Genomic DNA, 27405 nt, shown 5'->3' on the forward strand with positions numbered 1-27405 from the left:
GTTCGCAAAGAGGAAATAAAGATCTCTTAAATTTAAGGGTCTAGATTATAAACCTTTCGTGTGACAAAGGAAAAAATTATCTTAATCTAGAGTTGTTCATTTATAATACAAAATAATTCTTGAAATATTTTTAAATTTTTTAATAAACCCCCAGTTCAAAAAAGAAAAAGGGGAAAAAATTCTGAATAAGGACTTGGTTATAAAATTTAAAAAGCCCCCTGATATAGGTGTTTTAAAAAAACATTTTTTTTGCTACTCCCTCTGTCTGCTGGACGTCCTCTCTGTTTTGGGTTTCCCCCTTTTAAATTTCCCGTCCACCTTAACTTTTTCATCCCTGGAATATATTAAAAAAATAGGCACCCTCAAAACATGTGCGCGTCCAAAAATTACGTTCCCCCACCCCAAGGGAAGGGCCACTAACATTTTAAAATTTTACTTTTTTCACAATAAAAGTTTATGGTTTACACAAATTTTTTTCCGGAATGTAACTTTGTCATGCATGGAAGAATTTTAGAATAACTTGGCATAAATATCTACCACATCAAGACGATGTGTTGCGTCCACTTATCACGCCCCTACCTCAAAGGCCAAGGTCACACTACCATTTTGAATTGCACTATATAAAAATTAGAGTTTATAGTTACACACATTCGTATCCGGACTGTCATGCATCGAAGGATTACAAAATAACCAGGCATAAATATCTTCCACATCAAGACGACATGTCGCGACTAAGACCCCTATCCCTGCCTTCAAGGTCAAGGTCATACTTATAGTTTGAAGATATTCATTCTCTCGAGAAGAGTTTGAAGATACACATTAATGTCCGGTCTATAAATTTGTCATGCATGGAAAGATTTTATAATAACTTGGCACAAATATCTACCACATCTGGAGAATGTATCGCAGCTAAGGCAGGCTCATGTCCGTCTGTCCGTCCGTGTGTCCCCACTTACACAACAATCATGTCCAGTATGTAACTTTGTCATGCATTGAGGGATTTTGAAATAACTTGGCACAAATGTCTATCTCATGACAACATTCTGTTGTGTCCAGGAACCACGTCCCTTCTTCAAAGGTCAAGGTCACACTTATATTTTAAAGGTTCACGCTCTCACAATTAGAGATTATAGGTACAATAATACAAAGAAAAATATTAAGCAATTAGTTACTTTCATCCTCTTTTCTTTTCATACTACCAGTCCTGCATGCTTAAGAAACCTTTTCGGGGCCAGTGATATTTTCTCACTTAATTTGGAAGAGGCCTTAGCCTCTTGATTTTGGGAAAATTTATCTCTAAAATTGCTGATTTGGGAAGTAAAAAAGCTGGTTTAAGTTCATATTTTTGGGAAAACTGCATGATTTTAAAGAAAATTTCAATTGGGAAGAGTCCTTTTCTCGGAGTAGAAAAATCACTGGGGGCATTTGTCACTTGTGTGACAGCTCTTGTTGAAGTCCGAATTTAATAAGGAAAATTCTAAGTATAAAGGAATGATGATTCTGAAAATATTGATGCTAGAGTTATGAAGCTTGCCATGTTATTGTTTAAAGTTATAAAATATCAATTTTTATTTAAAAAAAGTTTAATGGGGGAAATAATCCTGGAAATATTCATGCTGCAGTTATGAATCTTGTCACACATGATAAGGAAATATATTTGAAGTTAGAAGTAGATACCGTAAGAAATAAAAAAAGAAAGTAAAAAGTTTTTGGTTTTTGTTTTTTAGCGGGGCGGGAGGGGGGTTCAGTCAGTAACATGTGTAACAGTGACACTTAACTATTGAACTTTATTTATTATTAATTAAAAAAATTATCGTATGTTATAAAGTATATTTACAAATAATTGCTAAGTTTCACAATTCAATTGGGCCACAGACCCATATACAAAAGAAAGGAGAAAAAACATTGATAAATTTAAAGTGAGTGTATCTTCTACAGAAATTTGATCCTTCAACGTCGGGGCCATTAGATAAGAATACAGAGGGGCAATAAATAATGACAAAACTCTCAACTCAGTGGACGTGTTAATGGGAGACATACAGTTAATAGTGATTTACTAGCTGATAAGCCCTTACTGAGATTCAGCAGGCTGGAAGGGTTTATGCGTAGGACTGTATTGTTTGATGGTTTCAGAGATGCAGATAGATCTATGTCTCTGATGGTTTCGATTTATATTTGAATTACAATAATTACAGTAGTGTTTTTAATTAAATCTTCTTTTTTGTAGTTTTTCAACAATATCAATATGAAAATATAAAATACCTTATTATATAAAGGAAAAAAATTGCCTTTTGTTAAGGCAAATATCATCATAAACATATATTCCCCCCCCCCCCAAACACACACACACACGCAAATAACGCAATCGGTAAAACTAGGGCTTGTCCTACGTGTCACTGTTACACATGTTACTGACTGAATACCCCTCCCGCCCCGCTAAAAATCAAAAACCAAAAACTTTTTACTTTCTTTTTTTATTTCTTACGGTATCTACTTCTAACTTCAAATATATTTCCTTATCATGTGTGACAAGATTCATAACTGTAGCATGAATATTTCCAGGATTATTTCCCCCATTAAACTTTTTTAAATAAAAATTGATATTTTATAACTTTAAACAATAACATGGCAAGCTTCATAACTCTAGCATCAATATTTTCAGAATCATCATTCCTTTATACTTAGAATTTTCCTTATTAAATTCGGACTTCAACAAGAGCTGTCATTGTGACCGAATTCCGTGGTCGGCATAAAGACGTTTTATACAGTGCTGCATTTTACATAGAATGAAAATTTAAACTGTTGCAGATAACTTAGCATGAAAAAGAAAATCAAAATTGAAATGTTGAAATTTATTCAAAACACTCGTGGTTTTAATATTTTTAGCTCTATGACCCTAAGAGTGAGTATATCTGATGGTTACTTGATGCAAGAACAAGTGCCAGGCTCTGTGTATGAGGTCGATAAAAAGATCAGGCATGTCCTTATTCCGCTTCGGTAATTTTTTTTCCGATTTTTTTTGTGTGTTGTTGTTGTTTGATTTTTTGCCTGTTTGACTGGCGAAAGCCTTTTTATCATCTACGAATATAGGGACAACAGGAGACAGTACATCTTAGCCTAGATACAGTGAATAGCCATTATTCCAATCTATATCTATTTAGCTTTTTCTGACAAAAATATATACATCACATATATACACTTACTTTAGTTTACAAACTTCACATTTAAAAAAAAACAACTTTGGCCTTGTACATGTAAAATAAATAATCAACTCAAATAACAACTAACGCTTGTTATATCAAGCAAAGTTTATTATAATATTCAAAATGAAGCAATTAGCAAAACAAAAAGCAAATACACAAATATAAATTTTAGTGAATTATGAGAGGCACAGGTGAAATTGGTAAAATGTGTCTACTTCCAATATGAAGTCTTACACTAATGTTTACATTTAATCTATTATTATTACTAGTGTACAGAAATGTCAATCGACAATCTAACTTTAATTTTTTGAACACTGTTGATATATGATATTAAAAGAAAATAAATCGATGAAAGTTCGTTTAAAATTGATCTAAAGAAGATTTTATTATATACAAATGAAAACTCCGGCAAACATTAGCTAAGTATTTTCGCCAAAATGATTAAAACATATACGTATATACCACTGTATACTGCTCAAATATGAAGATATATAAATACAACTCCTGAGTAAAAAATGAAAATCATGTAGCTTTTGTCAGAGGTACAAAACTCAATATGAAGGCTCTGAGAATTTCGAGACTGAGAATAAGCTAAAAATATTTTGTCAGAAAAAAAATTTGTGAACTTTTTTGCCAAAACACGTTACTATTAATTTATTTGAGAAAATCGGGGGAAAAAACACAATAATTTTATTGTATTGTCAGAAAAATTGTATCATGGTGTTATGTTCTTCTTTCTTTAGTTAGAATGAAAGGCATATTATATGACCAGAAATCTATTGTAATCAGTTTTCACCGTGTAGATATGTGATTTTGTTCTTATTTCATAGCAAGGGTATTACGGAAAAATAAGTTGTAGTAGTTTTCTGAGGTTTTGTATTTTGCTTCGGGCAGCGTAGGAAAATGGATATCTTGCATGACCAAAGGTTTTCACACGCTGTGAGTAGCAAAATATATTGTCACAATATAGTTTTCCTTTAATTAAATACCTATATAAATTCTAAGACATAGAGATTCCATTTACTATAGATGGATGGATAGATATATATATAGATAGATAGATAGATGATAGATAGATAGATAGATAGATAGATAGATAGATAGATAGATAGATAGATAGATAGATAGATAGATAGAGAGAGATAGATAGATAGATAGATAGATAGATAGATAGATAGATAGATAGATAGATAGATAGATAGATAGATAGATAGATAGATAGATAGATAGATAGATAGATTTATTTCGGCATAAAGGTAAACATGTTATATGATAAACGATCATGATATAGATTAAAACAAATTACAAATAAATGAATAAATAAATAAATAAATAAAATAAATAAATAAAATAAATACTATATAATGTAAAGCGGACTTCAATTTGTTACTTCACAAACAAAAATATAGCTGTCAAGAAATAATATTCCTGAATGACGGATGAATACATCATTTTTGCACAAAAAAGCCAAGCTCTATGTAGCATCGGTTCCCGTTTCCAAACAAAGACGTGATGCACAGCTTAGATAGGAAATAAAGGAAAACAATAGTCCGGCAATTCCATATGTGGTACCGTCACAAACATAATAAGGGCTTACATGAGCAACGTGTATATAAGGAAAAACATGTATACTTATATAATAAATGTTGATATAAGTTTTATATGTACAAGTCATCTACAGGTAACACAAACTGGTTAGAGCATGCAATCATCTTTCAAAGTTAAGTAAAAGATAATGAATCATTCTTTCTGCAACTTTCACTTTAGATATTTCTCAACTAACGTCATATCAGTATACGTATTTTACTAAATGCACAAATCTTATTCAGTCATGTATTTTCTTGCGTACGTAAATTATTTTTTCGCTTAGCGTAGCTGAATCAGCTATTTGCCATTTAATCAAGAATCGCCTGTAAAATATGACGCAATTTATCCCGTTCTTGTCGGACATTAGTCATCACTGTTTGCCGCTGAATGCAGGTTATCCAGTTCTTGTCTAACAGACTCGAATGTCGGTCTTTTACTTGCTTCATATGACCAACATTTCTTCATGACTGCATACCATCTGCAATATAAGAATGCTTAGACTGTAAGTGGACAGTCATATGTACTAGTACACGTAGTTAAAACTAAAAATTAAGAATGAAACATAGAATTAGCTGCTCATTTTTATAGACATTCTACTTGCTTCACATTTTGCCTACTTTTAACTATATGATGCATTAGTATGAATATGAATAAAAACTGTGAACAGGATATTTACGTGTCATCACAGTGTTCCGGCTGTTCAAGGCGTTCTCCTTCCTCGAGTCGTTTTGGAAGGTCAATATCTTTTCCCGTATATGGTATGTCCCCTAGTAAAACAAATACTTCTATATATTTTTTTTTATTTAGGTATGATTCAATGAATGACAGCAAATTAAACAAAAATGCATATAATTTGCATAAAAAGAAGTCGTATTTATAGATGTTAAAAAAAGGCTGTGCATTATGATTTCTGAAGAAAAAAAGAAGGAAATTTCTATATTTCTTACTATATTTATCGCTAATGTTATATATATTCATGTTATATATATTCATCGAGAATGTTTATTTCGCACTATCAGTCTATTTTAAAGCACATTATAATACGGTTAACTGAGCATATGAAATGCTTCATATTTATGCACATTGTCACTGTTACGCGGCGCGAAGGGAAGTGAAATTGTGAATTAATAATTGGGGATTCAAGTTAAACTTGTCAAAATTGTGCAAAGACATTGTTGCCTTAAGCAAATGGCTATAGAACTGTAATGTTACACACAGAAATTCCGGAATAAAAACAACAATGAGTAACAATTCTCGTTATTTCCTACCTAGGGAGAAAATTTCCCACAAAACTACACCAAATGACCAAACATCACTTTTTTCTGTTGCATTACGGGAAGATTCCATGCACTCGGGAGCCATCCATTTTAATAGTTTGTTCTCCTTAAATAATTCAATAAAATAGAGAAAATAAGAATCCCTAAAGAAAGTCCAAAACGGCAAAATTAAAAATGTTGCAGGCTCGGTTTGATTGAGCCTGTTCATGGACAGTGCTGTCAAGTGCAAACTACCGTCCTGGCCCTTTAGCACCGGCAAACAGAATTCAACATTTATACATGAAAAGGCAAATATTTTAATAAACCGAGAATAATTATCATTTTCTATTACACTGTATACATCATCGAATCCTTATAGGTCCTATTTTTGTCTAAATTTCCTATCATTTTATAGGTTCAATCCACTAAAATTACTGATATTTGGAATCATTTTGTTTTTTTTTATAAATGTTGCCATACATTGTTTATAAATAGTGTTTTCTTGTCCAACAGCGGAAACTACAAATCAACAGATTTTACCATCTCTCCTTTTTCAGCATCTCCTTCTTCTTCTTCCAGAGACTGTGGTCCAAAGCCATAAATTTTCACCTCGTTTTGGGAATTCAGAAGAATATTTTGAGCAGCCAAACGCCGATGAACAATCTTGAATAATTAAGTAAACGTACTGCATTTAACACTTATATACAATGTATAATTAAAATACCAAATAAACAAACGTATATATGTTAATATATTGTTAAATATGGTTCTGCATCAACCACATTAATATTAATTGTGTATGAAAAAGTAGATACTTTATTATTTTTATTATTTAAGTCTGGTTTGTCCTTAACTGTATTTATATTCAACTCTAGAAATCCAAAAAGGAACGTCCATAAATATGTGTGCAAATTTTATAAATCAGTGGTTTGTTGGTTTTTGAAAAACACTGTTCATGTAAAGATCGTATGACTACTTTCCATCTTTACTGTGGAAGAAGACCTAACATCGTGCATTATAACACATACACAGGATACTACCACGTGTAAGTAAAGGTTTTGACGTGATTCGAACCAACAGTAATACAGATCGAATGATTCGTAGCAAGAGACCAAAACCATTGCGGCAACAGAGGCCTTTGTCTTGATAAAATAAATAACAAAAAAAAGAAAGAAAGAAACAAGCGGGCCATGGTCCTGAATCGCTCACCAGAAATAACTGCTTTTTAGTGTTGGAAATTATTTTTTAAATGAACTTGCTGAAAGGGAAGTTCAGCTCTTTCAGCAAGTTCAGCTCAAAACACTTCCTAAGAATGCTTCCGACAAAATTTGGTGATCATCCATCAATTAGTTCTGTAGTAGGGGACATTAAAAGGTATTTCTACTTTTAGCTACAGCTTTTTTGGGCCAATAAAAATTATTTAGAGCAAACTTGATAAAAAACTACCTAAGAATGCATCCATCAATAAGTTCTATAGAAGAAGGTGTTTTTTTCTATGTTTAGCTCTATAGTGACCCCTGAAAGGGCCAATCAAATTAAAATGAGCAAACTTGATAAAAGCCTACCTAAGAACGCTACAGACAAATTTTGGAGATCCACCATCATTTAATTCAGGAGTAGAAGATATTTAAAGGTTTTTCTATTTTTAGCTCTGTTGACCCCTGAAAGGAGGCAATTAAACTGACATAAGCAAATTTAAGTGTGACTGTCACAAGGATGCTACAGACCAAATTTGAGTTAAATCTGTCTATCAGTTTCAGAGAAGAAGATGATTGTTGACGCATGACGACGGACGCCGGAGTATCCCCCTTTGATACTTAATCTTCGGTTCCGGTGAGCCAAAAAGGAAAGGAGTGCTTAAGATTTATAAAGTCGTTTAAAATTGTTTTTGTTACAGTTCTGTCGGCCCTTTTAAAGAACTTACAATATGATTGTACGTAAATTTAATATCTCATGAACTAAAAAAGTATAAGAGGATCTGTCATTAATTGACATCCATTAACTTTCGTATGTATTATATATCTTAGAGCTAATAATGTATTATATATCTAATAATATCAATTTGTTTCGCGCAGACTGATTTTTTTTCAAGTTATATGAAATTGAAAAACATTTACATTTTGTCATATACGAGTGATCCGTCAACAAAATTGAAATGCTGTACCAGGGTTGATATAAATTCAAATTTTATAAAGTTCAGGCCATATCAAGCATATCAAGGCAAAGTATTTTAAAAGTAAAGAAAATCCTTGTCAACAGTCTTAAGGAAACACATTTGACTTGGTTTTCATTAAACTTTGAAGAAATGTTTATGCTAATGCTTTTGATATTTTGGTTAAATATAGAAATGTGTCATCCATGGTATAAATTGAGACACCAAATTAAAATGAAGAAAATCCTTGTTAACACTCTTGGGACCACAATCTTAATTTAATCGCCATCAAAATGTTAACCTATATCATATTTTTCATAAGTCGGAAGATCTCGGTCACCACGTCATACAAAAAAAAACTTGTTAAAACAAAGAAGTAAAGAAAAGTATGAGAAAAAAAAATCCTAAAGAACGGCCAAAAAAACGTAAAATTGAAAACGTTGCAGGCTCGATTTGAGTCTGTTCATGGACGGTACTATAAGGTGCAAGTTATTGTCTACGCTTCCAAGCACCGGCTTAAGCAGTATTCAACATTTGAACTTAAGAAGCATCTGCAGATGCATTCATGTAATCTTCAGTGTGACACGTTCGTGCCATTCAATGAAAAGCGGCAAATAGTCCCCGAGTAATAGAATGACTGTGTCCTACACGAAAAAAGAATGAATTTAACTCAATACAGGATTGGAGCAGTTCCTACCCATAGACGCTTGCAGAAATCTTGATCACAAAAGAGACAAATATTAAAGAATTAAGGGGAGATCACTGCGTGGAGATTGCCAATCCCTTTTTTAGTCTCACTCAAAAAGAATTGGCGAAATCAAACAAAATGGAATTTGGAATGGGTATTAGAGGTTATAAAGCCTACTTATAGACAAGCTGTCAAAAGACAAATTTACAAAGCACGTATTATACAGTTTTCAAGTAAGAATACTGGGACAAGAATAAATATTTTGACAAAACGGCGCCAATCCATAAGCAGCGTAATGACGTCATCCTAAGTAAACAACTCATTCATAAACAAGCTGACGATATTTCATACATACACGAATGATAAATGGGGGACTGATGTAAACACAATACGACGTAAGTTTTGATTGTTGAAAACTTGATAAAAAAACGCATATACAAGTAGTCCCTAACCAGTGGTTATTGGCAGTTTAACACCGGTTTTCTTCCTTCTTTGTCTATAGTGACAAAATCACGTGGAGTGATAGAATGTATATTTAAGAAATAACATCGGCCTGAGAGGTGTATATCGGCTATTTAACACCGGTTTGGAGTTTTGATGCCTAGGAATTGACCACGAAGGCCATATGGAAATTATTAAACAAAAGAAATAATAAGAAAATAAAAACGTTATTTTATCAATTTTCAACAATAAAAACTTACGTCGTACTGTGTTTACATCAGTGCCTCATTTATCATTCTTGTCTGTATGAAATAACGTCAGCTTGTTTATGAACGAGTTGTTTACTTAGGATGACGTCATTACGCTGCTTATGGATTGGCGCCGTTTTGTCAAAATATTTATTAACTGATATGGATTTAATATGTGGCGTAAGTGTATGTGAGATATTATTTCGGAATTGTATGAAAAGAAAACATTATACGAACTGAAAATATAAATACAAATGCTTTTTATTGTTGCTTTAAAATGCTTTGTAAACTATACAATCGAGGGTGATTTAAACATAACAGCGCATATAATAAGAATCTTACACTGGCTGCCGGTTCATACCGGAATATCTAGCTCGAGGGTTACTGTTTACTGTTATCCACCGTTTCGGTGGTGCTAGAAAACCCTGTCTTACACCCCCATGTAAGATAAGTCGCGTGCTTTACATGACGTCATTGCTGCGCGCCTTTTATGAATGAATTGCGTTCTTAGAATGACGTCACTTAACCAATATGAATGAAGATGTAAGTTCATACGCTAGGTGTGTAATGAAAATATTAGTCTTCGTTATTTCTGTTCTGAAAATAATTGATATGTAATATACAAGAAAAAGAATCAAACACCGACTGTCGGTGCAGACGGGAATATCTAGCTCTCGGGTAACTGTTTTGCGGTAACTCGGCAGAGCCTCGTTACCGCCGTAAACAGTCACACTCGAGCGAGATATTCTGGTCTGTACGGGCAGCCGGTGTAAGATTTATATATTCTTGCATCTCAGACAGGATTATCTACCGTTTACACCGGTGCTAGAAAACTCTGTCTAATAAACATCCCCCATGTAAGACAAGTCGCGTGCTTTAAATGACGTCATTGACGCGCGCCTTTTATGAATGAATCGCGTTCTTAGGATGACGTCATTTCCGTTATGAATGAAGTTGTAAGTTCATACGCTACTATAAGAAAAAAGTGCGTAATGAGAATATCAGTTTTCATAATTTCTGTTCCGAAAATAATTGACATGTAATATGCAAGAAAAAGAATCAAACACCGGCTGTTGGTACAGACGGGAATATCTAGCTCTCGGGTAACTGTTAAGCGGAAACTCGGCAGAGCCTCGTTACCGCCGTAAACAGTTACCCTCGAGCTAGATATTCCGGTCTGTACCGGCAGCCGGTGTAAGATTCTTATAATATAACATAATGTTTTACTTTTTGAAAGTGATGTCCTGACCGATCATAGGCTTTTTACTTTTCATTTTACCTATTTTGATTAAAGATACTAAATGATTCCTCGGATATTATGATAAAATGGGTCGGTGTTTATGTATATTGTTTGCGTATCACAAACTTTCAGTAGACAGTGAAACTATATCTTGCACGTGAAAACAAAATATCATCAACGGTTGAAAACTTCGCCAGAAAAGTACCCCGTCATAGGTAAATGTGATCAATTGCAGAAAGCACATAAATAGTTGCACATAGCACTTAAAAATGTAACATAATTCGAGAAATTTTACAGAAATATAATTTTTTAAACATGAAGATTTGGACTCAGTCATATAACCTGTAATCACTAACATTGCATATAAAACAAATTGAAAACTAGAAATGTGTCCATAGGATACGGGTGCCCCCACACGCCATGTTCTGTCAATCTTATGACTCTAGGTCAAATATTTTTGGACTACATGTGCCACAAGTTGAAAACTAAAAATCATTTACTAAGAAAAAGGCATGAACTTTACAAATACTGAATAAATCCACAAGCAAACCCCAAGGTGCATAAGTACACATGCTGACCAACATTATTGTAAACTTTCAGGCCTACAAATCAAATAATTTTGAGCTATGCATGAACAAGTTGAAAATTGGAAATTTATACTACTGTAAGTAAAGGGCAATAACTCTAACAAAACTGAAAAAACCACATGCAAAGTCCGAGGTGCATAGCTTTACAGTGATATTGATCATTATTCCTGTTATTTAGTGATGTTGATCATTATTCCTGTAAAGTTGGTTAATTCTAACTCAAGCACTCAAGGAACAAATATCACAACATAATGAAACGTTTTTTACTAAGTCAAGGGCAATAACTCTACAAATACTGGATAAATCCACAAGCGAAACCAAAGGTGCACAACTACATATGCTGATCAACATTCCTGTAAAGTTTCATGACTCTAGGTCAAATCCTTTTTGAGTTACGTGCGACACAAAAGAGAACGGACGCACGGAAGAAGGACGGAAGGACGGACGGACAAGGGTAAATCTAAATGCCCCCACCCCCCTAAAGTGTGGGCACAAAAATAGAGGTCTCATATTATATAATAACAGTGAAATTCCTCGTTGACACCTACTTGTTACATTTTTATTCGTGAAAATATTGTATCGTGTGTTCAATTTTTGATAGAAATATAAATTTTACATGCAATACAAACGAATTTCCTCTATATACAATATTATTAACAACCATATTAAAAACTATCATACCCCTTTTCCAGCTAGAAATTCCATTCCTTTAGCAATGCCCAGACCAAATCGGAATAGGTTTCCTTTAAATTCCACGGAAACGTTGTTTTTTCTTTCGACTAAGTAATCCCTTAATACACCATTCTCGCAGTACTCGTAAATCATAAATGGCCCCACTGAATAACAACAATCATTGTATATGTAACAATCTTTATAAACTAAACTTAAGTTAAGAATGTGTTAAAAATATTCATAATTGGAAATCGTCATTCTTTCTTGGTAAAAAAAATACATGTATGTAAAGCATGTATACACTTCCATACGGAAGGTGCTAAAAATCATAAATTCACTAACAACAATATGTCTCCAAAAAATTTTGGGAGACATAATGACATTATATCAATTCAACTTTTGAGAAATGTTGTCAAGCTCTCTGAACAAGAGACTGGAAGCAGTGGATAATCGCACTGGTCTCAATGGTGTTCCGTTTAGGCCATCGTTTCTTCGCAACAACGATCTAATCAAAGACCAGAACTGGCAAGCTACAAAATGATAAGCAAAACTATCATCACAGTTAACGATAAAAAATGCCGAAGTGGGAATTAACGATACATTTTTTACAATAAGAATAATGTGCCCTTGCATCGTCTCGTCGCTCTATTCTGTCGCGCAGTCCCGTTTAGATGTATTGTCTCTTCGCGTAGGCTTTTCGTCTTGTGGCTTCAGAATTCTTCAAATCATGTCATTAAGTTATGTTCATGTTTCATCATTTTCCTATATTTCACCATTTAATGTGTCATCGCATTATCATATCAACACTTCGACACTTGTTGCTTTAGTTCATCACCATGTCACTTCAGGGAATCGTTCTTGGTGTAATATGTTTGTCTCCCTGGCGCATTGACGCTTCCACGCATCGTCCTGTTGTGTTGTCATCACTTCACTACACCGCAATGTTTCGTCACTTCGGCGCAACTGTGTCGTTTCGGTATATTGTTTGTTTACTTTAGAGCATCGGCTCATTTTGTCCTTTCATTATCATGTCCCCACTTTGCAACATTGGCTTGTCACTTTTGCATATCCTTTTGTCGCTTCAGCAAATCAATCCGTCGTGTAATTGCCTTGACGTTTCAGTGCATCATCTCATTGATTCGGCTATTTACTGCTCCCCTCATTGAACTGTCATTTAATCACATTTATATTACTTTGATACATCGTCTAGTCATTTTGACGCATTGTTCCATTAAAAGGACGATAACACCATGCGATGACAGACACGATGTGTGAGTTCATTTGCTACAATGGATCATCTCGTTTGTTTTTCAGTGTTGCAGGAATATCGGAAGTCGCTGATGCGACGACATGATGAAATATCAGAAATGTTATTTCAAGAAATACATTACATATAAAAACATTAATATATGCCTACGGTGTATGTATGCAACTCCTGCCTTAACATTTAACAAACCTAACACACGCAACCTAGGCATCCCCGACCTTACAAAGAAATGAAATGAATAAACATTAAATTATCCTAGTATGAAGAATCTTACTTTTCTGACCTTAAAATTGAGATCCCTTTAACCTTTGCGTAATGTTATTTCAATATACAACGCACAATTTCACACCTTCAAATATATTGTTACCAATATTGACATTTATGTTCGTTTACTTAACTTAATATTACGCCCTCTCCTCCACTCAATCCAACTTTCAATGCATGTGTCATAAGGACACGTTTAATAGTTAAAAATGAAATCTGTGAAAAGGTAGCACAGTGTATAAGAGTCAAAAAATAAAACACCCGCAGTCAAGCGATCATGGACACCTTATTAAACTTATTCAGACAAACGCCTAGCTGTATTTCAGAAAGTTTAAACTCTGGAAATATTTTGACTTGGTATTACATTGTCCCAACACAGTGATATCATATTTCGGCTTTCCAGATTTACTGACAGAAGAAGACCTCAGGTGCCCTCCGAGCATTATATTAGGCACGAGCGGACAATGATAAGAAACGCCGACGTTCCTTAATCTAGCTGGAAAGCTCCTCACACGAAAGAACCCAACGTTCCTAGCTGAATTTGAACCCATAGCGGTTCAGGCAAAGTGATATGTAGTCAACGACCTTAACCACTCAGCCATGGATGTCTAATGGAAATATAACTGAGCACTTAACTACAGGGGTGTCGAATTTCTGTTAATTCCAAAAAATGAATGTATCATTTTTATAATAATTGTATAGAATATCTGAACTAATCAGTGTTAAAACTTATTAATAGTTAAGAGTCAATAAATAATGCTTGCATCAATAAGACGAGATTTATATCATAATTTACAAGCAATTAGCAAAAACATAGAAAAGCTACCTACTAGTATTATCTTGTACAACAGCGCCAATAAACTCCAGGACATTGGGATGACTTCCGACTTTCTCAACAGTGAAATGGATTTTAGCTTTCATAAGTAACTCGTCTTCAGGTGTAAATTGTTCTATTTCAATGGGAAAGTATTTCAAATGTCATCAAATTAAATTATATTGGCGTAAAACGATCTTTATTGTTTTGAGAATGCACATAAATGTAAAAATCATCTTTGATAACACATATCTAATTTTAAAATTCATGATAAATGCATTTTAGCAAAGAAGTTTAACATGTAACAAAATTGCATTTTCTTCTTACTTACATGTAGTTTGAGAAATACCTTTTAATGTTTTTGCTACAACCAGATCAAGTCTAGCTTTATAGATGTTAGCAAAGTGTCCATTTTTGATCAATGCTTCTAAAGCAATATTGTTCCTGTTTATGTGCCACATATGTGGTGCTTGTACATCCATACCATTGTAAATAAACATTTCACTTTCTTGGTTCTGAAATAAGAGTAAGAAATAACAGATACATGTGATACGTGTTAAAAACCTGCAAGGCTAACCAACTATTATTTTGTATCAAATGTCTTATAATTATGTGATTAGCTTAAATCTTACATCATAATCCATTTTTCCTGATTGAGACCCATCCTGTCTTAGCTCTCCTTGTCCTTTGTGTGTTGTGTTTCTTACCCTCTGGGTGATGGATCTCCGAACACTTCGAAACCTCTTAGCCGGATGTATGTACCCCCGTCTAATTAGGAAGATCATAACAACAATTCCGACAACCAGTATAACCACTGTTCCTATATGCGAAAAAATATTATTTTTTTCTAAATGAATAGAAACATAGTATTTAGGGAATTGCATACGTGCGTGTAGAGAAACAATATAAATTGAGAATTTTCATAAATAGCATGTATAATATATTTTGTAAAATTACAATTACTATTAGGTATTCTTCTCCTGTTGTTATATTCGTAATGAAAACATTTCAATAAGTTTCGCTTGATATGTGTCTTTTTACTTTGTTTTCAATAAAATGAATAATAAACAATTGTTAATTTTTACAATTAAGTGTTAATAATTATTAGCTAAATAATTCACATGTAACCAATATTTTAAGATTGTATTCATAAACAATATTAAGAAGACAAAGTGACCAGTATGGCAAACAATCAAATTTTAAAAATATATACATAACATGGTTCGTACATACCAACAATCACTCCTATTATTAGTCCTATGTTACTTTCTGCTCCATAAGGTCCCTCAATTGATACTAAGATATTAATAAAAAATACCAAAACAATTTTTACCATTTATATTCTTTTCCGGTCAATGCACGTCATATTCTATCATTCTTTTTTTTCTCTTTCTTTCTTAAATTACTTGAGGTAAAAGCTAAACAAACTAATATGTTATCATTCAGTTGTGAAGCAAATGTACTTAAGGTGTAAAAATATACTTACAACCGCATTTTGCCCTTTGTCAAAGATAATTGAAAATCATATACATATCTTCATAAGATCTTTGAAATAACAACAGGTTTGTACCATTTTACAAACAATAGTTATATAAATGGTTATTTAAATCTGGAGCATATTCTTTAATAGTATTTGTGAAAATAAGTGTGCCTTTAAATATTATTTTGTTATAGAAATTCATTAAAAGTAGCCCGGTCATTTATTTTATGTTTTTCAATGGATTACTGATTTATCAGTGAAAATTATATTTGATAATTTCATAGTGAAAATTATCAAAATATAATTTCGCACTTTTCAATGACGAAACTACTTTTTTAAGATTTCCCCCATGTGGTACCTCAATTTTATTTTTGCTGACAAGTCTGACAATGTCAGGCTGTTTAGAGAAAAGAAAAGCTGAAATTGATAAATAATTTAAATGTCAAAAGTAATAAAAAGAAGAAAGCTTACATCTATTCATTCAAATTACCAATCACCAAATATCGTCTCAATTTCTTTTGTTCTGAAAAATAATTCTTTCCACATGCAAAACTGCTATTGATGACATTTGAGCATATTTAAGTATCGTACGAGCAATAACTGCCGTATGCTTTATAAAAACTTGAAAAGCAATGACAGCCATCAACCCGAATAATAAGTAAACAACCCAGCGTTCGTAAAAATTCCAAGTTTTCCAATTTCCTAGACGATTTTTGAATGTTTCCACATCTGTCAACACTTATTTATTGTCTGTTACAATCCTCAAATAAGTTTTGTTTCTTTTAAAAAGGTGTATGACTAACAAATCCAAATGCTATCCCTTTGAATCAAACACAATTATTTTCCTCCAGTGAAATACACAACTTTTAAATATGGCGTCCGCTTACATTTCACAAAGCCAGATATAATATAAATTCGCAGTAAGTAACAGAAAAATGGATGGATGGGTGGACTTTTTCTCCTACTTGAATTGTTTGTTTTTATTATTAAAACAAGCGATAATTCATATTTTTTTTAATAAAATGAATAATAATTATCACCGCCATTTAACTTTGATTGTGGAACTTATTTTTCAGCCCAAGACTTCTTGGATTTTATGAGAAATTCGACTAATACATGTACATAATAGAGGCTACCAGTGGGGAAACAGATTTTAAAATTTACGTTAATATTAAGGAAATTTCGTTTTAACTTGTTTTTAAGCATAAAATAAAAAGAACATTTGTTTGTATGTTGTGTAAGATGTAATACTAATTCATCTCGTGAACTTTAAAAACAGTATTCTCACGAGTGGAAACGCCACTCGTGAGAATACTGTTTTTAAAGCCCACTCGATGAAATAAAAATTCATCTTACACAAAAACAAATATCGTCTATATAATTCAAATTTATGAAGACACAGCCCTACCTGTTTTCACATATAATGAAATATCTGTTTGCTGAATTGCATAAGCTTGTGGTATTTTCATTCCGAAATTGACTTGGTATTCTGTGGCACTATCAAGACCAGTGATATCATAATATTTGCTTGAACCAGAAGTATAATATGTCTGGATCGGATCTTTGCCATCCTTTGTAATGTGAAACATTGAAATAAGAATGACTTATAAAAACGTTATCTGTCTTTGTAAAGGAAGAGACATAACAAGAATCTACAGTACCATGATGATCTCTTAAATTCAATGTTCAAATTGTTTCTGATAATTTCATATTCATAATATGCATATTTAAGCAATTAAAGACCAAATATCTATTGAAGATCTTGGATAATGTAAGACTTAACAAAGAAAATGATTTTATCCCGAACAATGAAAAAACATAGATATGATTCTTGAATATTGAACAAAGCAAATTGTAACCTAAAACAGGACGCATTTCATTTAAAATCAACCAAAAAGCTATAGCTTTTAAAAAGTGATCTCAATTTTATTTCGAAAACATGGATTTAAGTTGTTAGTGAATATAACCATGAATCTTTAAAATAAATGTTGCATGTAAAACATAAACAAAAATATTTTATGTTCACAAAGGGCCATAATTCAGAGTAATGGGTTTTAGATAATGACCTCCAATTATGATTTTTAAGACGTGATTTAAGTTTAAATAGTGTTAAATTGATGTTGGATGCCAAACTTTATCCAAGTTCAAATCAATGCCTTGCATTATGATCTCAATTATGATCCGAAATAGACGTTTTAAGAGATAATTCCAATTGTTTTGAAGATTGGTGTTGCATGTAAAACATGAACCAAGTAAATTCTTCCTTGTTTGTGAAATAACAAGACAATAATCTGTAGTGGACGGTAAGATATAACGTTGCATAAACGTTCTTCTTAAAACTTTAACCGATGTCGAGCAAAGGCATCCTTATACGCAACTATATACAATATACAATAAAAAGAAATACCCCTCCCTAAAAAAACAAAACAAAAACAAAACAAAAAACACGCACACACACAGGTGAATCGATATATGCTATCGCATTGCATATGCTGCAGTGGCATAAAAAAAGAAAACTGTATTATCAACAGAAGGATGCTCATCACTTTTGAACGAAAAAAAGCAACCTTTACTGCTTAAGTTAGAAGTTGCATTAATCCAACTCTAAATCTTTAGGTAAAACCATTCTTTTAATGAATTTGTGATCAATTTTGAATAAAATTTAGTATGACTCTTTATATTTTCCTCATATGAAAGAAAAACAAAAACAAAAGAAACCATTACAGTAACATTACCTTTTTAAGGAGAATCAATACTGTTTCCGTCTTTTCACAACAGGATGCAGTCTTAGGAATGTCCCAGGCGACACGGAAGCCGTCTGTGGTTGGAGATTCTATACGTATATTTTCAGGATCTAAATTTTACAACAATATGATTCAATATGTGTGTATATCCTTTATAAAAAAATAATAAAATAGAAAATGATATTAACAGTTTAACAAATTTAAACAAAGTTTCACAAAACTCACATTTTTCGATTCCCTGAAGATTTTTCACAGGTCCAATCTGAAAATATCAACAATGCAATGCAATACTGAAGAAGCGAAAATATGTCAAGATAGATATTTTGTGTTTAAAATTTATTCTAATGATAAGAAAATATTTTGTTACGTTCATTTATTTTGAATGTAACATTTATTCGAAATGTAAGAAGTGATTTCGTCAACAGCAATATGGATTTTGTAAAGCATATATTCATAGTGACAAAAAAGACTTCGTTGTGTTTAACATTTTATCAAAATCTAGTGAAGGATTTAGTCGTGTGTGATATATCTAAATGTAAGGGATGATTTGCTTATGTGAAGCATTTATTTAGTTGTAAAAAAGTATTTCGTCGTGTATTGCATTAATTTCATTGTATGGAAGGATTATGTCGGGTGTAATAAGACTTTCGTTGCGGGAAACATTGTTGTAAAACTAAAGAAAGATTTCGTCGTGTGTATTCTTATAGATGTTGTAATGAAAGTTTTCGGGCTAGGTATCATTTACAGTCAAGACTGCCTAAGCGACCCCCTGATTTTAACGACTCCCTGTCTTATCCGACCTTGTTTCAGTACTCCCAACTTGTTTTCCTATGTAAATGGTCTGAATTAAACGACTCCCTGTCATATGTGACAAGCGACCCTAATTGTCTGGTCCCAATGCAATGTTTGGTCTGATTTAAACGACTTTCACACCTTTTATTTGTCCGTTAATCAGATAAATAATACCTATTATAACACCCCAGAGGGCCAAAATAATTAAGTCCAATTATAATCCAGTAGCAAACAAAGTCTACACACCTCTATCTCAATTACACAGTTAACATGTATACAGTACAGGTATCGAGTGACGTAGCGAAGCATTATGCAATCGATGTGTGTGTAATGTACATTATGGCCTGAGTAAACTGGGCTAAGACTTGTGTTAGATTTTTTTTTAATTATAGAGTGCCAGCGGAAGATTTTTTAGGCAGAATTTTTTTAATTTACCTTTCTATGGCTGCATAATTAATACGGAAAAAATATTGATACCAAACCAGAAAAAGCTTTGGATATGGATATGTTTAAAGATCCTGTAACACATTTTTTTCATGGTTTTATTTCATAAATATGATGCTAAAATTAAGATTTGTCAATATCGTAAGTTCAAATAAGCATTATTTATAAAGATATCACCCAATTTAACATTTCATGTAAATAAAGGCCATTAAAGGGAGGTAATTAGAACTTTATTTTCTATAAATTCTATGTCAAATTTTCCAATAAGAAATCAATGCATGTAATTTATTGATTAATTATAATGTGCACAAATATTTGCAGTACACATTTTACATATTCTTTGATGTTTGAAAATTGTTTTATTTGCATAATTATATCCATATATATTTTTTTGCAAGTGTGGTCTAAACACAGTAACAATATCAATCACAAAACATAATGATACAGGATCTTTAAGTCACAATGGTATATAGACAGATAGATGATATTTAAATTTAATTTTCTTTGAGACAGTATTTAGAGACTCCCTGTCATATGTGACCTTTTTCTGAAGGTCCCTTGGAAAGTCACATATAAACAGTCTCGACTGTAATTGTAAGGAAGGATCTTATCATATGCGATATTTATTCTAAACGTAATGAAAGATTTCGTCACGTGTAGCATTTATTCTATTTCAAAAGAAAGTTTGATCATATGTAATTTTTAACCACTGCGGGATGTTTTCGGATACATTTGCATCTTTCTGTTACGCACAAAAATCTTTATATGATTAAGACTTGTCTGGGATGCTTACCTTCTGAAATTTGCTCGAAAAACGGAATGAATTCTTATTTATAACCAAAATGGTTAATAATAGCTCAGTCCGTCATCCTGAATGATGACAAATCCAAGCCACGGCGAGATCTTTTCCGAGGCTTATACATCTTCCTGTTACGAGCTAAGATCTTCGTAAGCAAGAAAGTATTTCGCTGTGTATTTTTTTTGTTCTTTATGAACGGAAAGATTGTTGTCTTGCACGTTTTTTTTGCAATTGTAAAGTAGGATTTAGTCATGCATAGTACGCGTATATTTTAAATGTATATTATTTATTAAAACGTTAGGCAGGCTTACGTCGTGGTTAACATTTATTGTAACCATTACGCATGTTTTCTTTATATGCTTTCGTCATGTAAAGCACTTATTTTAAATGTAAGGCCAGATTACGCATTTATTTCTCCTAAATTCTGAGGATTTAATGATATTTTCCATTAAGCAAACAAACGTTAGAAAGGATTTCGACATGTTAAATATTTACTCTATATGTAAGAAAGATTGTTGTGTAATGCATTGATTCTAAATTTAAGGAAATATTTGATCATGCATAGTATTTACGACAATAATGATTTACGTCATGTAAAGTATTTATTATAAATGTTAGAAAGGATTTTGTCTTGAATAACATTTAAAAATGTTAGAAATTTGAAATGTAAGAAATTGTTTCCTATTGGTAAGTATGTATTGTAAATAAAAGAAAACGATTTCGTCGTGTCTTAATGCAAGGAAGGATTTCTTTATCTATAGCATTCATTTTAAAGGCACATTATGTCTCAGAAACGAATATTGTTTCCTTCTTAAAAAGAATAAATATGAGTATCATAACGTTAAAATATGGTTTTAGAGCATGTAAGATGTAAAAGTAATGCTGTTTGTGAAATTATAAACAAAGTAGTATTTTGACTTCTATAAAAAATTTTAATCACTATAAATGTACTATAGACTATCAAAAACGGCAATGAGTACCAGTATCATTTTGGAAACTATAACAGAACATCAAATATGGAAAGCTTTTGAAAAATAAACGTAAAAGAATTTTTAAGTTTGACGGGTATTTGAGCTTAAGATTAACTTTAGGACGAATTCGTGTTTTAAGCATTCATTATATGCTTGAAGACATTCAAAACAAAATCAAGCTACACATTTTAGACATACACTAGTTTAGCTTGGCATTACAATACTCTCTTCACAATCTATTTCATATGTTGATCTAAATTACTCAAAGGAAAATTAAAAACTATATCTATTTGATTTTATTGGCCATACTGTATGGCCAATCACATATGTTTCTTTATCTTATTTAATTTTGTATCACAATAATCGTCAATATTTGTTTACTTTTTATCTTTCTTGGGTACTTACGTCAAACGTCACGGATTTATTTAGTAGGGCTTGGTTATACGCATAAACTTCAACAGAAGCTGTACTATTGTCAAGATCACTCTTGCTGACCATGAACCAGCAGTTATCCAAATATAAATTCTGGTACGGTTTAAAACACATCCCTTCTATCACAAAACAGAGTGGGTCTTCAGTGGACTGAAAAAAGACCAAAAACAACACATTCTTGTAAAATAATCTAAAAATAAAAGTGTCTATGAATGTTAAATAGTGATACTGCATTAACGAAGTGATCTCAATTTAAAAAAAGCTGGCTACATAATTTATATGGTTAAATAAAATAATGATATTTCGTTATTTTTATTTTCATTAATTCTATAGAACACATTATTCAAATTTCATTGATACCAAAGAAAATCTTAAGTTAAGCCGTTTTCAACTACAATTATTTTCTTTAATTTGTTCCCAAATATCAATTACTTATGGCACTACAATTATGAAATGATGAGAAGAAAGGAAATGACAAATAGCAACCGGTCATAGCAAACAAATAGAATCCCCGAGAATATGCCAAAGTGTCTGGCTAATGAAGAGGGTAAAAGTCAGCATTTATAACATCAAAATTACTTGTTCAACTTATAATTGCTGTTTTCTGGTATTATATTTGATTACTATATATTTTCTTTTGCAGGACATATTCATCAATTTCCTTCAGAAAATGTTTTAAATCTTTTGCAATTTATTTTTAATCCTTACCCCCCCCCCCCCCCCGAGAATACAAAAAAAAACCCAGGATATTAATGCAATATGAATGTATGCAAACCAAAGTACATTTGAAATCGAAGCTGGTGCAAAGCCTTCATATATAACCCTGTCTTCCTTGTCTGTAGTTTTAATTGTGATAGAAAATCCAATCTTATGTACGCCACTCTCTTTGTCAGAGGCAAGGAACTTTATCCTAAAATAAATGTAGATGTTCACTTTTTGCAACGTTAATTTCCCAAACGCCAGTATGTACTATTACTGATTAAGCAGGTGTAAGGTGTAACTACGAATTTTTACTTTACATAAGCAACATATTTAACCTACAATCTTACTGCATGGTACAGCCAGAAAACAAGATGGTTGTCATTATTTTTGTTCGAAAAACTAGTGCATATGGCTATCACAAGTGTGTTTTAAGCACCAAAGATTTAACTTCGCTCTTAAAACATCATTTGGTTGTATAGTTATGGAAGCAACCTGTAAAACAGTGGAAGATTTAGCTTAGGGAGTATATTTATCTGAACGGAACAAGCAAACGATTTAAGCATATAACAAAGGATGATTCAAAGAACTTACTTTATTTGTGGAACACAGTTCTAAAACACTATTTAAAATTAAAACATTGAATGTGCTCATTGTAAAGATAGATAATTAAAAAGCTTTGTTTCTGATAAGATAATATCTATGTATTTTTAAAGCTGGTAGATGTCATTATATGCTCAAATAATGAACATCAATACTTTCTCTTAAGAAAAAGCTAAGGTTAACAACATTTCCTTGGCGTGGTATTTATTTCAAATGTTATTCACTTACCATTGCGTTATTTATATATAATTTTACCTCACTTAATTAATTAACTCTATAACTGTATATTAATATATTTTAACTTGACTGCACATGTCAGATATTAAAATCATACAATAAGAAACTCGTATTTGATATTTATAATCTAAAAGAAAATTTGGATATTTTCAATTCATGTTTTAAATTTTCAATTAATTTATTACCAATTGACCAATTATGAAAGAATATAGTGAGTTATGATGGTACAATAATAATAGACCTTGTTATATCAAAAATTCAAACAACACACATATAGAAAATTGAAATAAAATACATGCTGCTATTTACAAATCTATTTCGAAGACGGTATTAAATATGACCAGTTAATTGTGTTATTGACCTCTTAAACGTTTACTATGCCAATTTTATCCAACCGTTAAACATGAATAATAGTAGTATTCAGAACTAAACTAAGGCTCTTGAAGACGAATTATCTACACTAAAGTATGAATTTGTAAAAAGCTTAGCTCCTGTCACTAGCTTTATTCAGAATGAATATTTACTGGGTTTTTTTGAAGGTATTTTAAAGGTCACAACGTAAAACGATAGCAATAAAATTCAATTGCATGTTAATTATCATAACGTATTGATAGTTTACGGTGAAAGGTTGCATCCTGAACGGAAATAAGATAATTGGTAATTAAGGAGAAAATACTTTTCTTTCATCAACATTTAAACGATATCATTATTCTAAACAAGATAATTCAATTCAAATGAATACCTTGAAATTTATCTAAACATAGCCAAAACATATACATTATGCATGTAATTTTTAAGACATTGTTTCATAATTTATTGTTTATGTAAGAATTAAACAAGGAGTATTAGAGAAATAAAAATAACAGCGTATTATGTTTTATGTAACAATAAACTATTTATTTAGAAATTCCTTTATTTGATAAAAACCCTTTTTTTGGACATTAAAATTTCTATTTTCATAATATTTTGAACGGACCGACTGAATACTGGAGCTACACTTTGAAGACAAAGGCGTTTTGCATTTGGTTACACGGTAACATTACATCCTGGCATTTAACTTCACTTTTAGTGGGGTGAATGAAAATAAACCTTACCTTGAAGAGAAATTAAATTTCGTACTTTCAATGTTCGGTTCAAACATGTGACCATCACCGCGAGTAGATATAGTAGGTTCTGTGTTATCAAACCTTACCAAAGTACTGTCTGTTTTTACATTTCCCATTACATCTGTTGCTCGGACCCACACGCGTACACGGCTTCCTGTTATTATAATTCATTACGTGTAACGTTTAATATGTGATTGTATATGTACGTCTCTACAGGTTATTGTTTTATACCCTGAGACAGGGTATTGATTTATAACCCTGATAGCGTTCAAAATATGTATAGAATATCGTGGCATATTTCTGTCACCAATTAAAATAATTATTAACAGGACAATTAAGTTTCAACAAGTTGAAGAAATCTTCCATCTTAAACGTAAAAAGTCATAAGAAGTTATGTAAATTAATAATGCAAGTATAAAGTTTACCCTCCTGTAGCTTCAACTGAATTGAGGTTTTCTCTTGAAATGGGTACAGAATTTTCCATGTGGACTTTGGTTCCTCGTCATCTATTGATAAAACAGTTGCTACTTCAAATTTTACGATTCCGTGATAATTTTCAATAGCGTCAAGAGTTCGATTTCCTTCATTGTCGTCTAAGGAATCTTGTACGAATCTATAAAACGACACATGTACAATTTGGGAGATTAAATTAATTTTTTAGATAAGCAAATGTAGATTTTTATTTTTTCTGCAATAATATCCCAATCAATAATAAGAAAGCTTATCCAATAATTGTAGTGTTATAGTATGCCTGATCTTATATAACTCAATATCAGTAAGTCAACTCAGTATAAATTTCAAACGTCATTAATGCATTTATTTCTTATTTATACAATTATTAATGATAAATGATAAGAATGATCATTACTTAAATTTCAAATATTGCAAAAAGGATACTTGTTCAATGTCTTATTCTGATTTTTTTTATATCTCGCTTGGATTTAAACGAGTGGAACCACTCACGCCATTGTTGATTGTTTTATTTGTAAATGATATAAGTAATATTGTTTATTTGTCATAACTGTCAGATGAGAACACCCATGTGTCATTTATGTATTGTTTACTATTAGCTGATGATATTGCTTCATTTATAACCAAATCAAATAGTCTTCAAAACCAGACTGATAATCTGTATGAATATTCTAAGAAATAGGCATTAAAATTAATGTCAACAATACTAAAACTGTATATTATGAAAAACATGAACATGGTCAATCAACGGAGAAAATATTGAAATTGTCGATTCCTTTCGATATCTTTTTGTTAAATTTTTGTACACAGGTAATGTTATAACAATATTTATAAAACACACTGAATTTAATTATCTATGATTAAAGCATTTAAAATAGTGGTATGCTTATGTGCTTTACACAAATTATAAGGAGTGGAACGTACGTTACCTAAACTGCACTGACGAATGCTTGAATTATTTGAATGTTAAGAGGGAAAGAAGCCTACTCTAATATTTCAATAAACCTATATTACTTATAAAACAATATATAACATAATAGAAAACATATATCATTGTTCTGAAGACAACAGTTGTGTATTTTGACAGAGACTTTAAGAGGTAACAAATATAGGCGAGTTTTCACTTATCTGAAAATGTTTATTATTTTCCAGACGTTTACTTTGTCCCAAATGACAGGGATGCTCTACTGTTTATCCCTTAAGCTTCTAACATCTGGTAATGACTTTATTAAATGAAATTACAATAACTCAGGGTGATGAAGGTGGCCATGTATCCCGCAGAAGACATATCAGAATTAGGCATTATCATTAAGTCTTTATGTACTATAATGATAACCTTTGTAAGAACTTTTTAAAACATGTATGAAAATACATATTTTCATATACACTAGATCTTTTTTCAAAAATAACAACACCTGCGTACAATATATGCCTCTTAACCTAGGTATCATGGATTCAAGCCTATAATTCATCAGATAAACAAGTTCTAGTAAGCAGACTCGAGGGCGCTTTTGATGAATTTCATGACTTTTATTCTCGAACTAAAAAACGTTTAAACTAAAATAATCAAAGTGAGACGGTAACAAAATACATGTATTTACTTTTGACTATAAAGTATGCCATCATCTTCAATTTCCTTGAATTGGATTGGATATGAGTCAACACGATAAAGCAACTTGTTGTCTTCAATAATCTTATTAATAAAATGTTTTGACCAGGCTACATCGATAGTTACATCATTCCCTGAAAAAGATGGTGGTACAAATAATAATGGTTAACAATAAAACACTTGAAATATCGTTATTTTTTCATTATAATTAAATCCTTTTGTTTAAATAGCGATTTAAGTTTCATATAATTTTTATTTTAAAAGTTGTCTTTCTCCAGAAAGTGAATAACAAGAATATCGCTGAAGGCGATCGATGCTCCCTGAATCCCCCTCCCATTATTCAATAAACTCTGTACGAGCAAAAGTGTCTTAATTTAATGTAGCATTATCGATCTTGGACATCCAATTTCCTCTCTCTGGTTTGTGTTAATAAAATTCTTTACTACTTTTCAAGTTGCTTCACACACCCACAAAAAAGTAAAATTATGCATGATAAAGGGAGAAAAACGGGTCAAAGTGGTTATTGATTATACATATTAAAATAATTTGTAATTACTTGAAATAAATTGTGGCAAAATAGAAAGTTATTTTGATTGTTA

The 27405-nt window shown here is 31.8% G+C and overlaps 1 protein-coding gene across 2 annotated transcripts in view; it reads right to left on the bottom strand.

The window, feature by feature from the left end:
- Positions 1-4364: 4364 nt before the first annotated feature.
- The window catches only part of LOC132739481 (uncharacterized), a 57126-nt gene continuing 34085 nt past the window's right edge, over positions 4365-27405 (bottom strand). The window contains exons 13-29 of one of the 2 annotated variants that reach the window (XM_060727196.1): positions 26799-26940; positions 25152-25339; positions 24715-24880; positions 22865-22991; positions 22055-22231; positions 18869-18905; positions 18635-18753; positions 17308-17470; positions 15653-15715; positions 15052-15239; positions 14769-14934; positions 14436-14555; positions 12084-12238; positions 6587-6709; positions 6059-6170; positions 5467-5557; positions 4365-5268 (exon numbers count right to left, since the gene is read on the bottom strand). In XM_060727196.1, the coding sequence (XP_060583179.1) occupies positions 5154-5268; positions 5467-5557; positions 6059-6170; positions 6587-6709; positions 12084-12238; positions 14436-14555; positions 14769-14934; positions 15052-15239; positions 15653-15715; positions 17308-17470; positions 18635-18753; positions 18869-18905; positions 22055-22231; positions 22865-22991; positions 24715-24880; positions 25152-25339; positions 26799-26940 (2252 nt within the window). In that variant the 3' untranslated portion in view covers positions 4365-5153. Of the gene's footprint in view, positions 5269-5466; positions 5558-6058; positions 6174-6586; positions 6710-12083; positions 12239-14435; positions 14556-14768; positions 14935-15051; positions 15240-15652; positions 15716-17307; positions 17471-18634; positions 18754-18868; positions 18906-22054; positions 22232-22864; positions 22992-24714; positions 24881-25151; positions 25340-26798; positions 26941-27405 lie in introns of both variants that reach the window. The other variant, XM_060727195.1, reaches the window with a different exon arrangement.

The sequence above is a fragment of the Ruditapes philippinarum genome, unplaced genomic scaffold (genome assembly GCF_026571515.1).
Source record: "Ruditapes philippinarum isolate M1 unplaced genomic scaffold, ASM2657151v2 ctg4026_1_1_1_1, whole genome shotgun sequence".
NCBI lineage: Eukaryota > Metazoa > Mollusca > Bivalvia > Venerida > Veneridae > Ruditapes > Ruditapes philippinarum.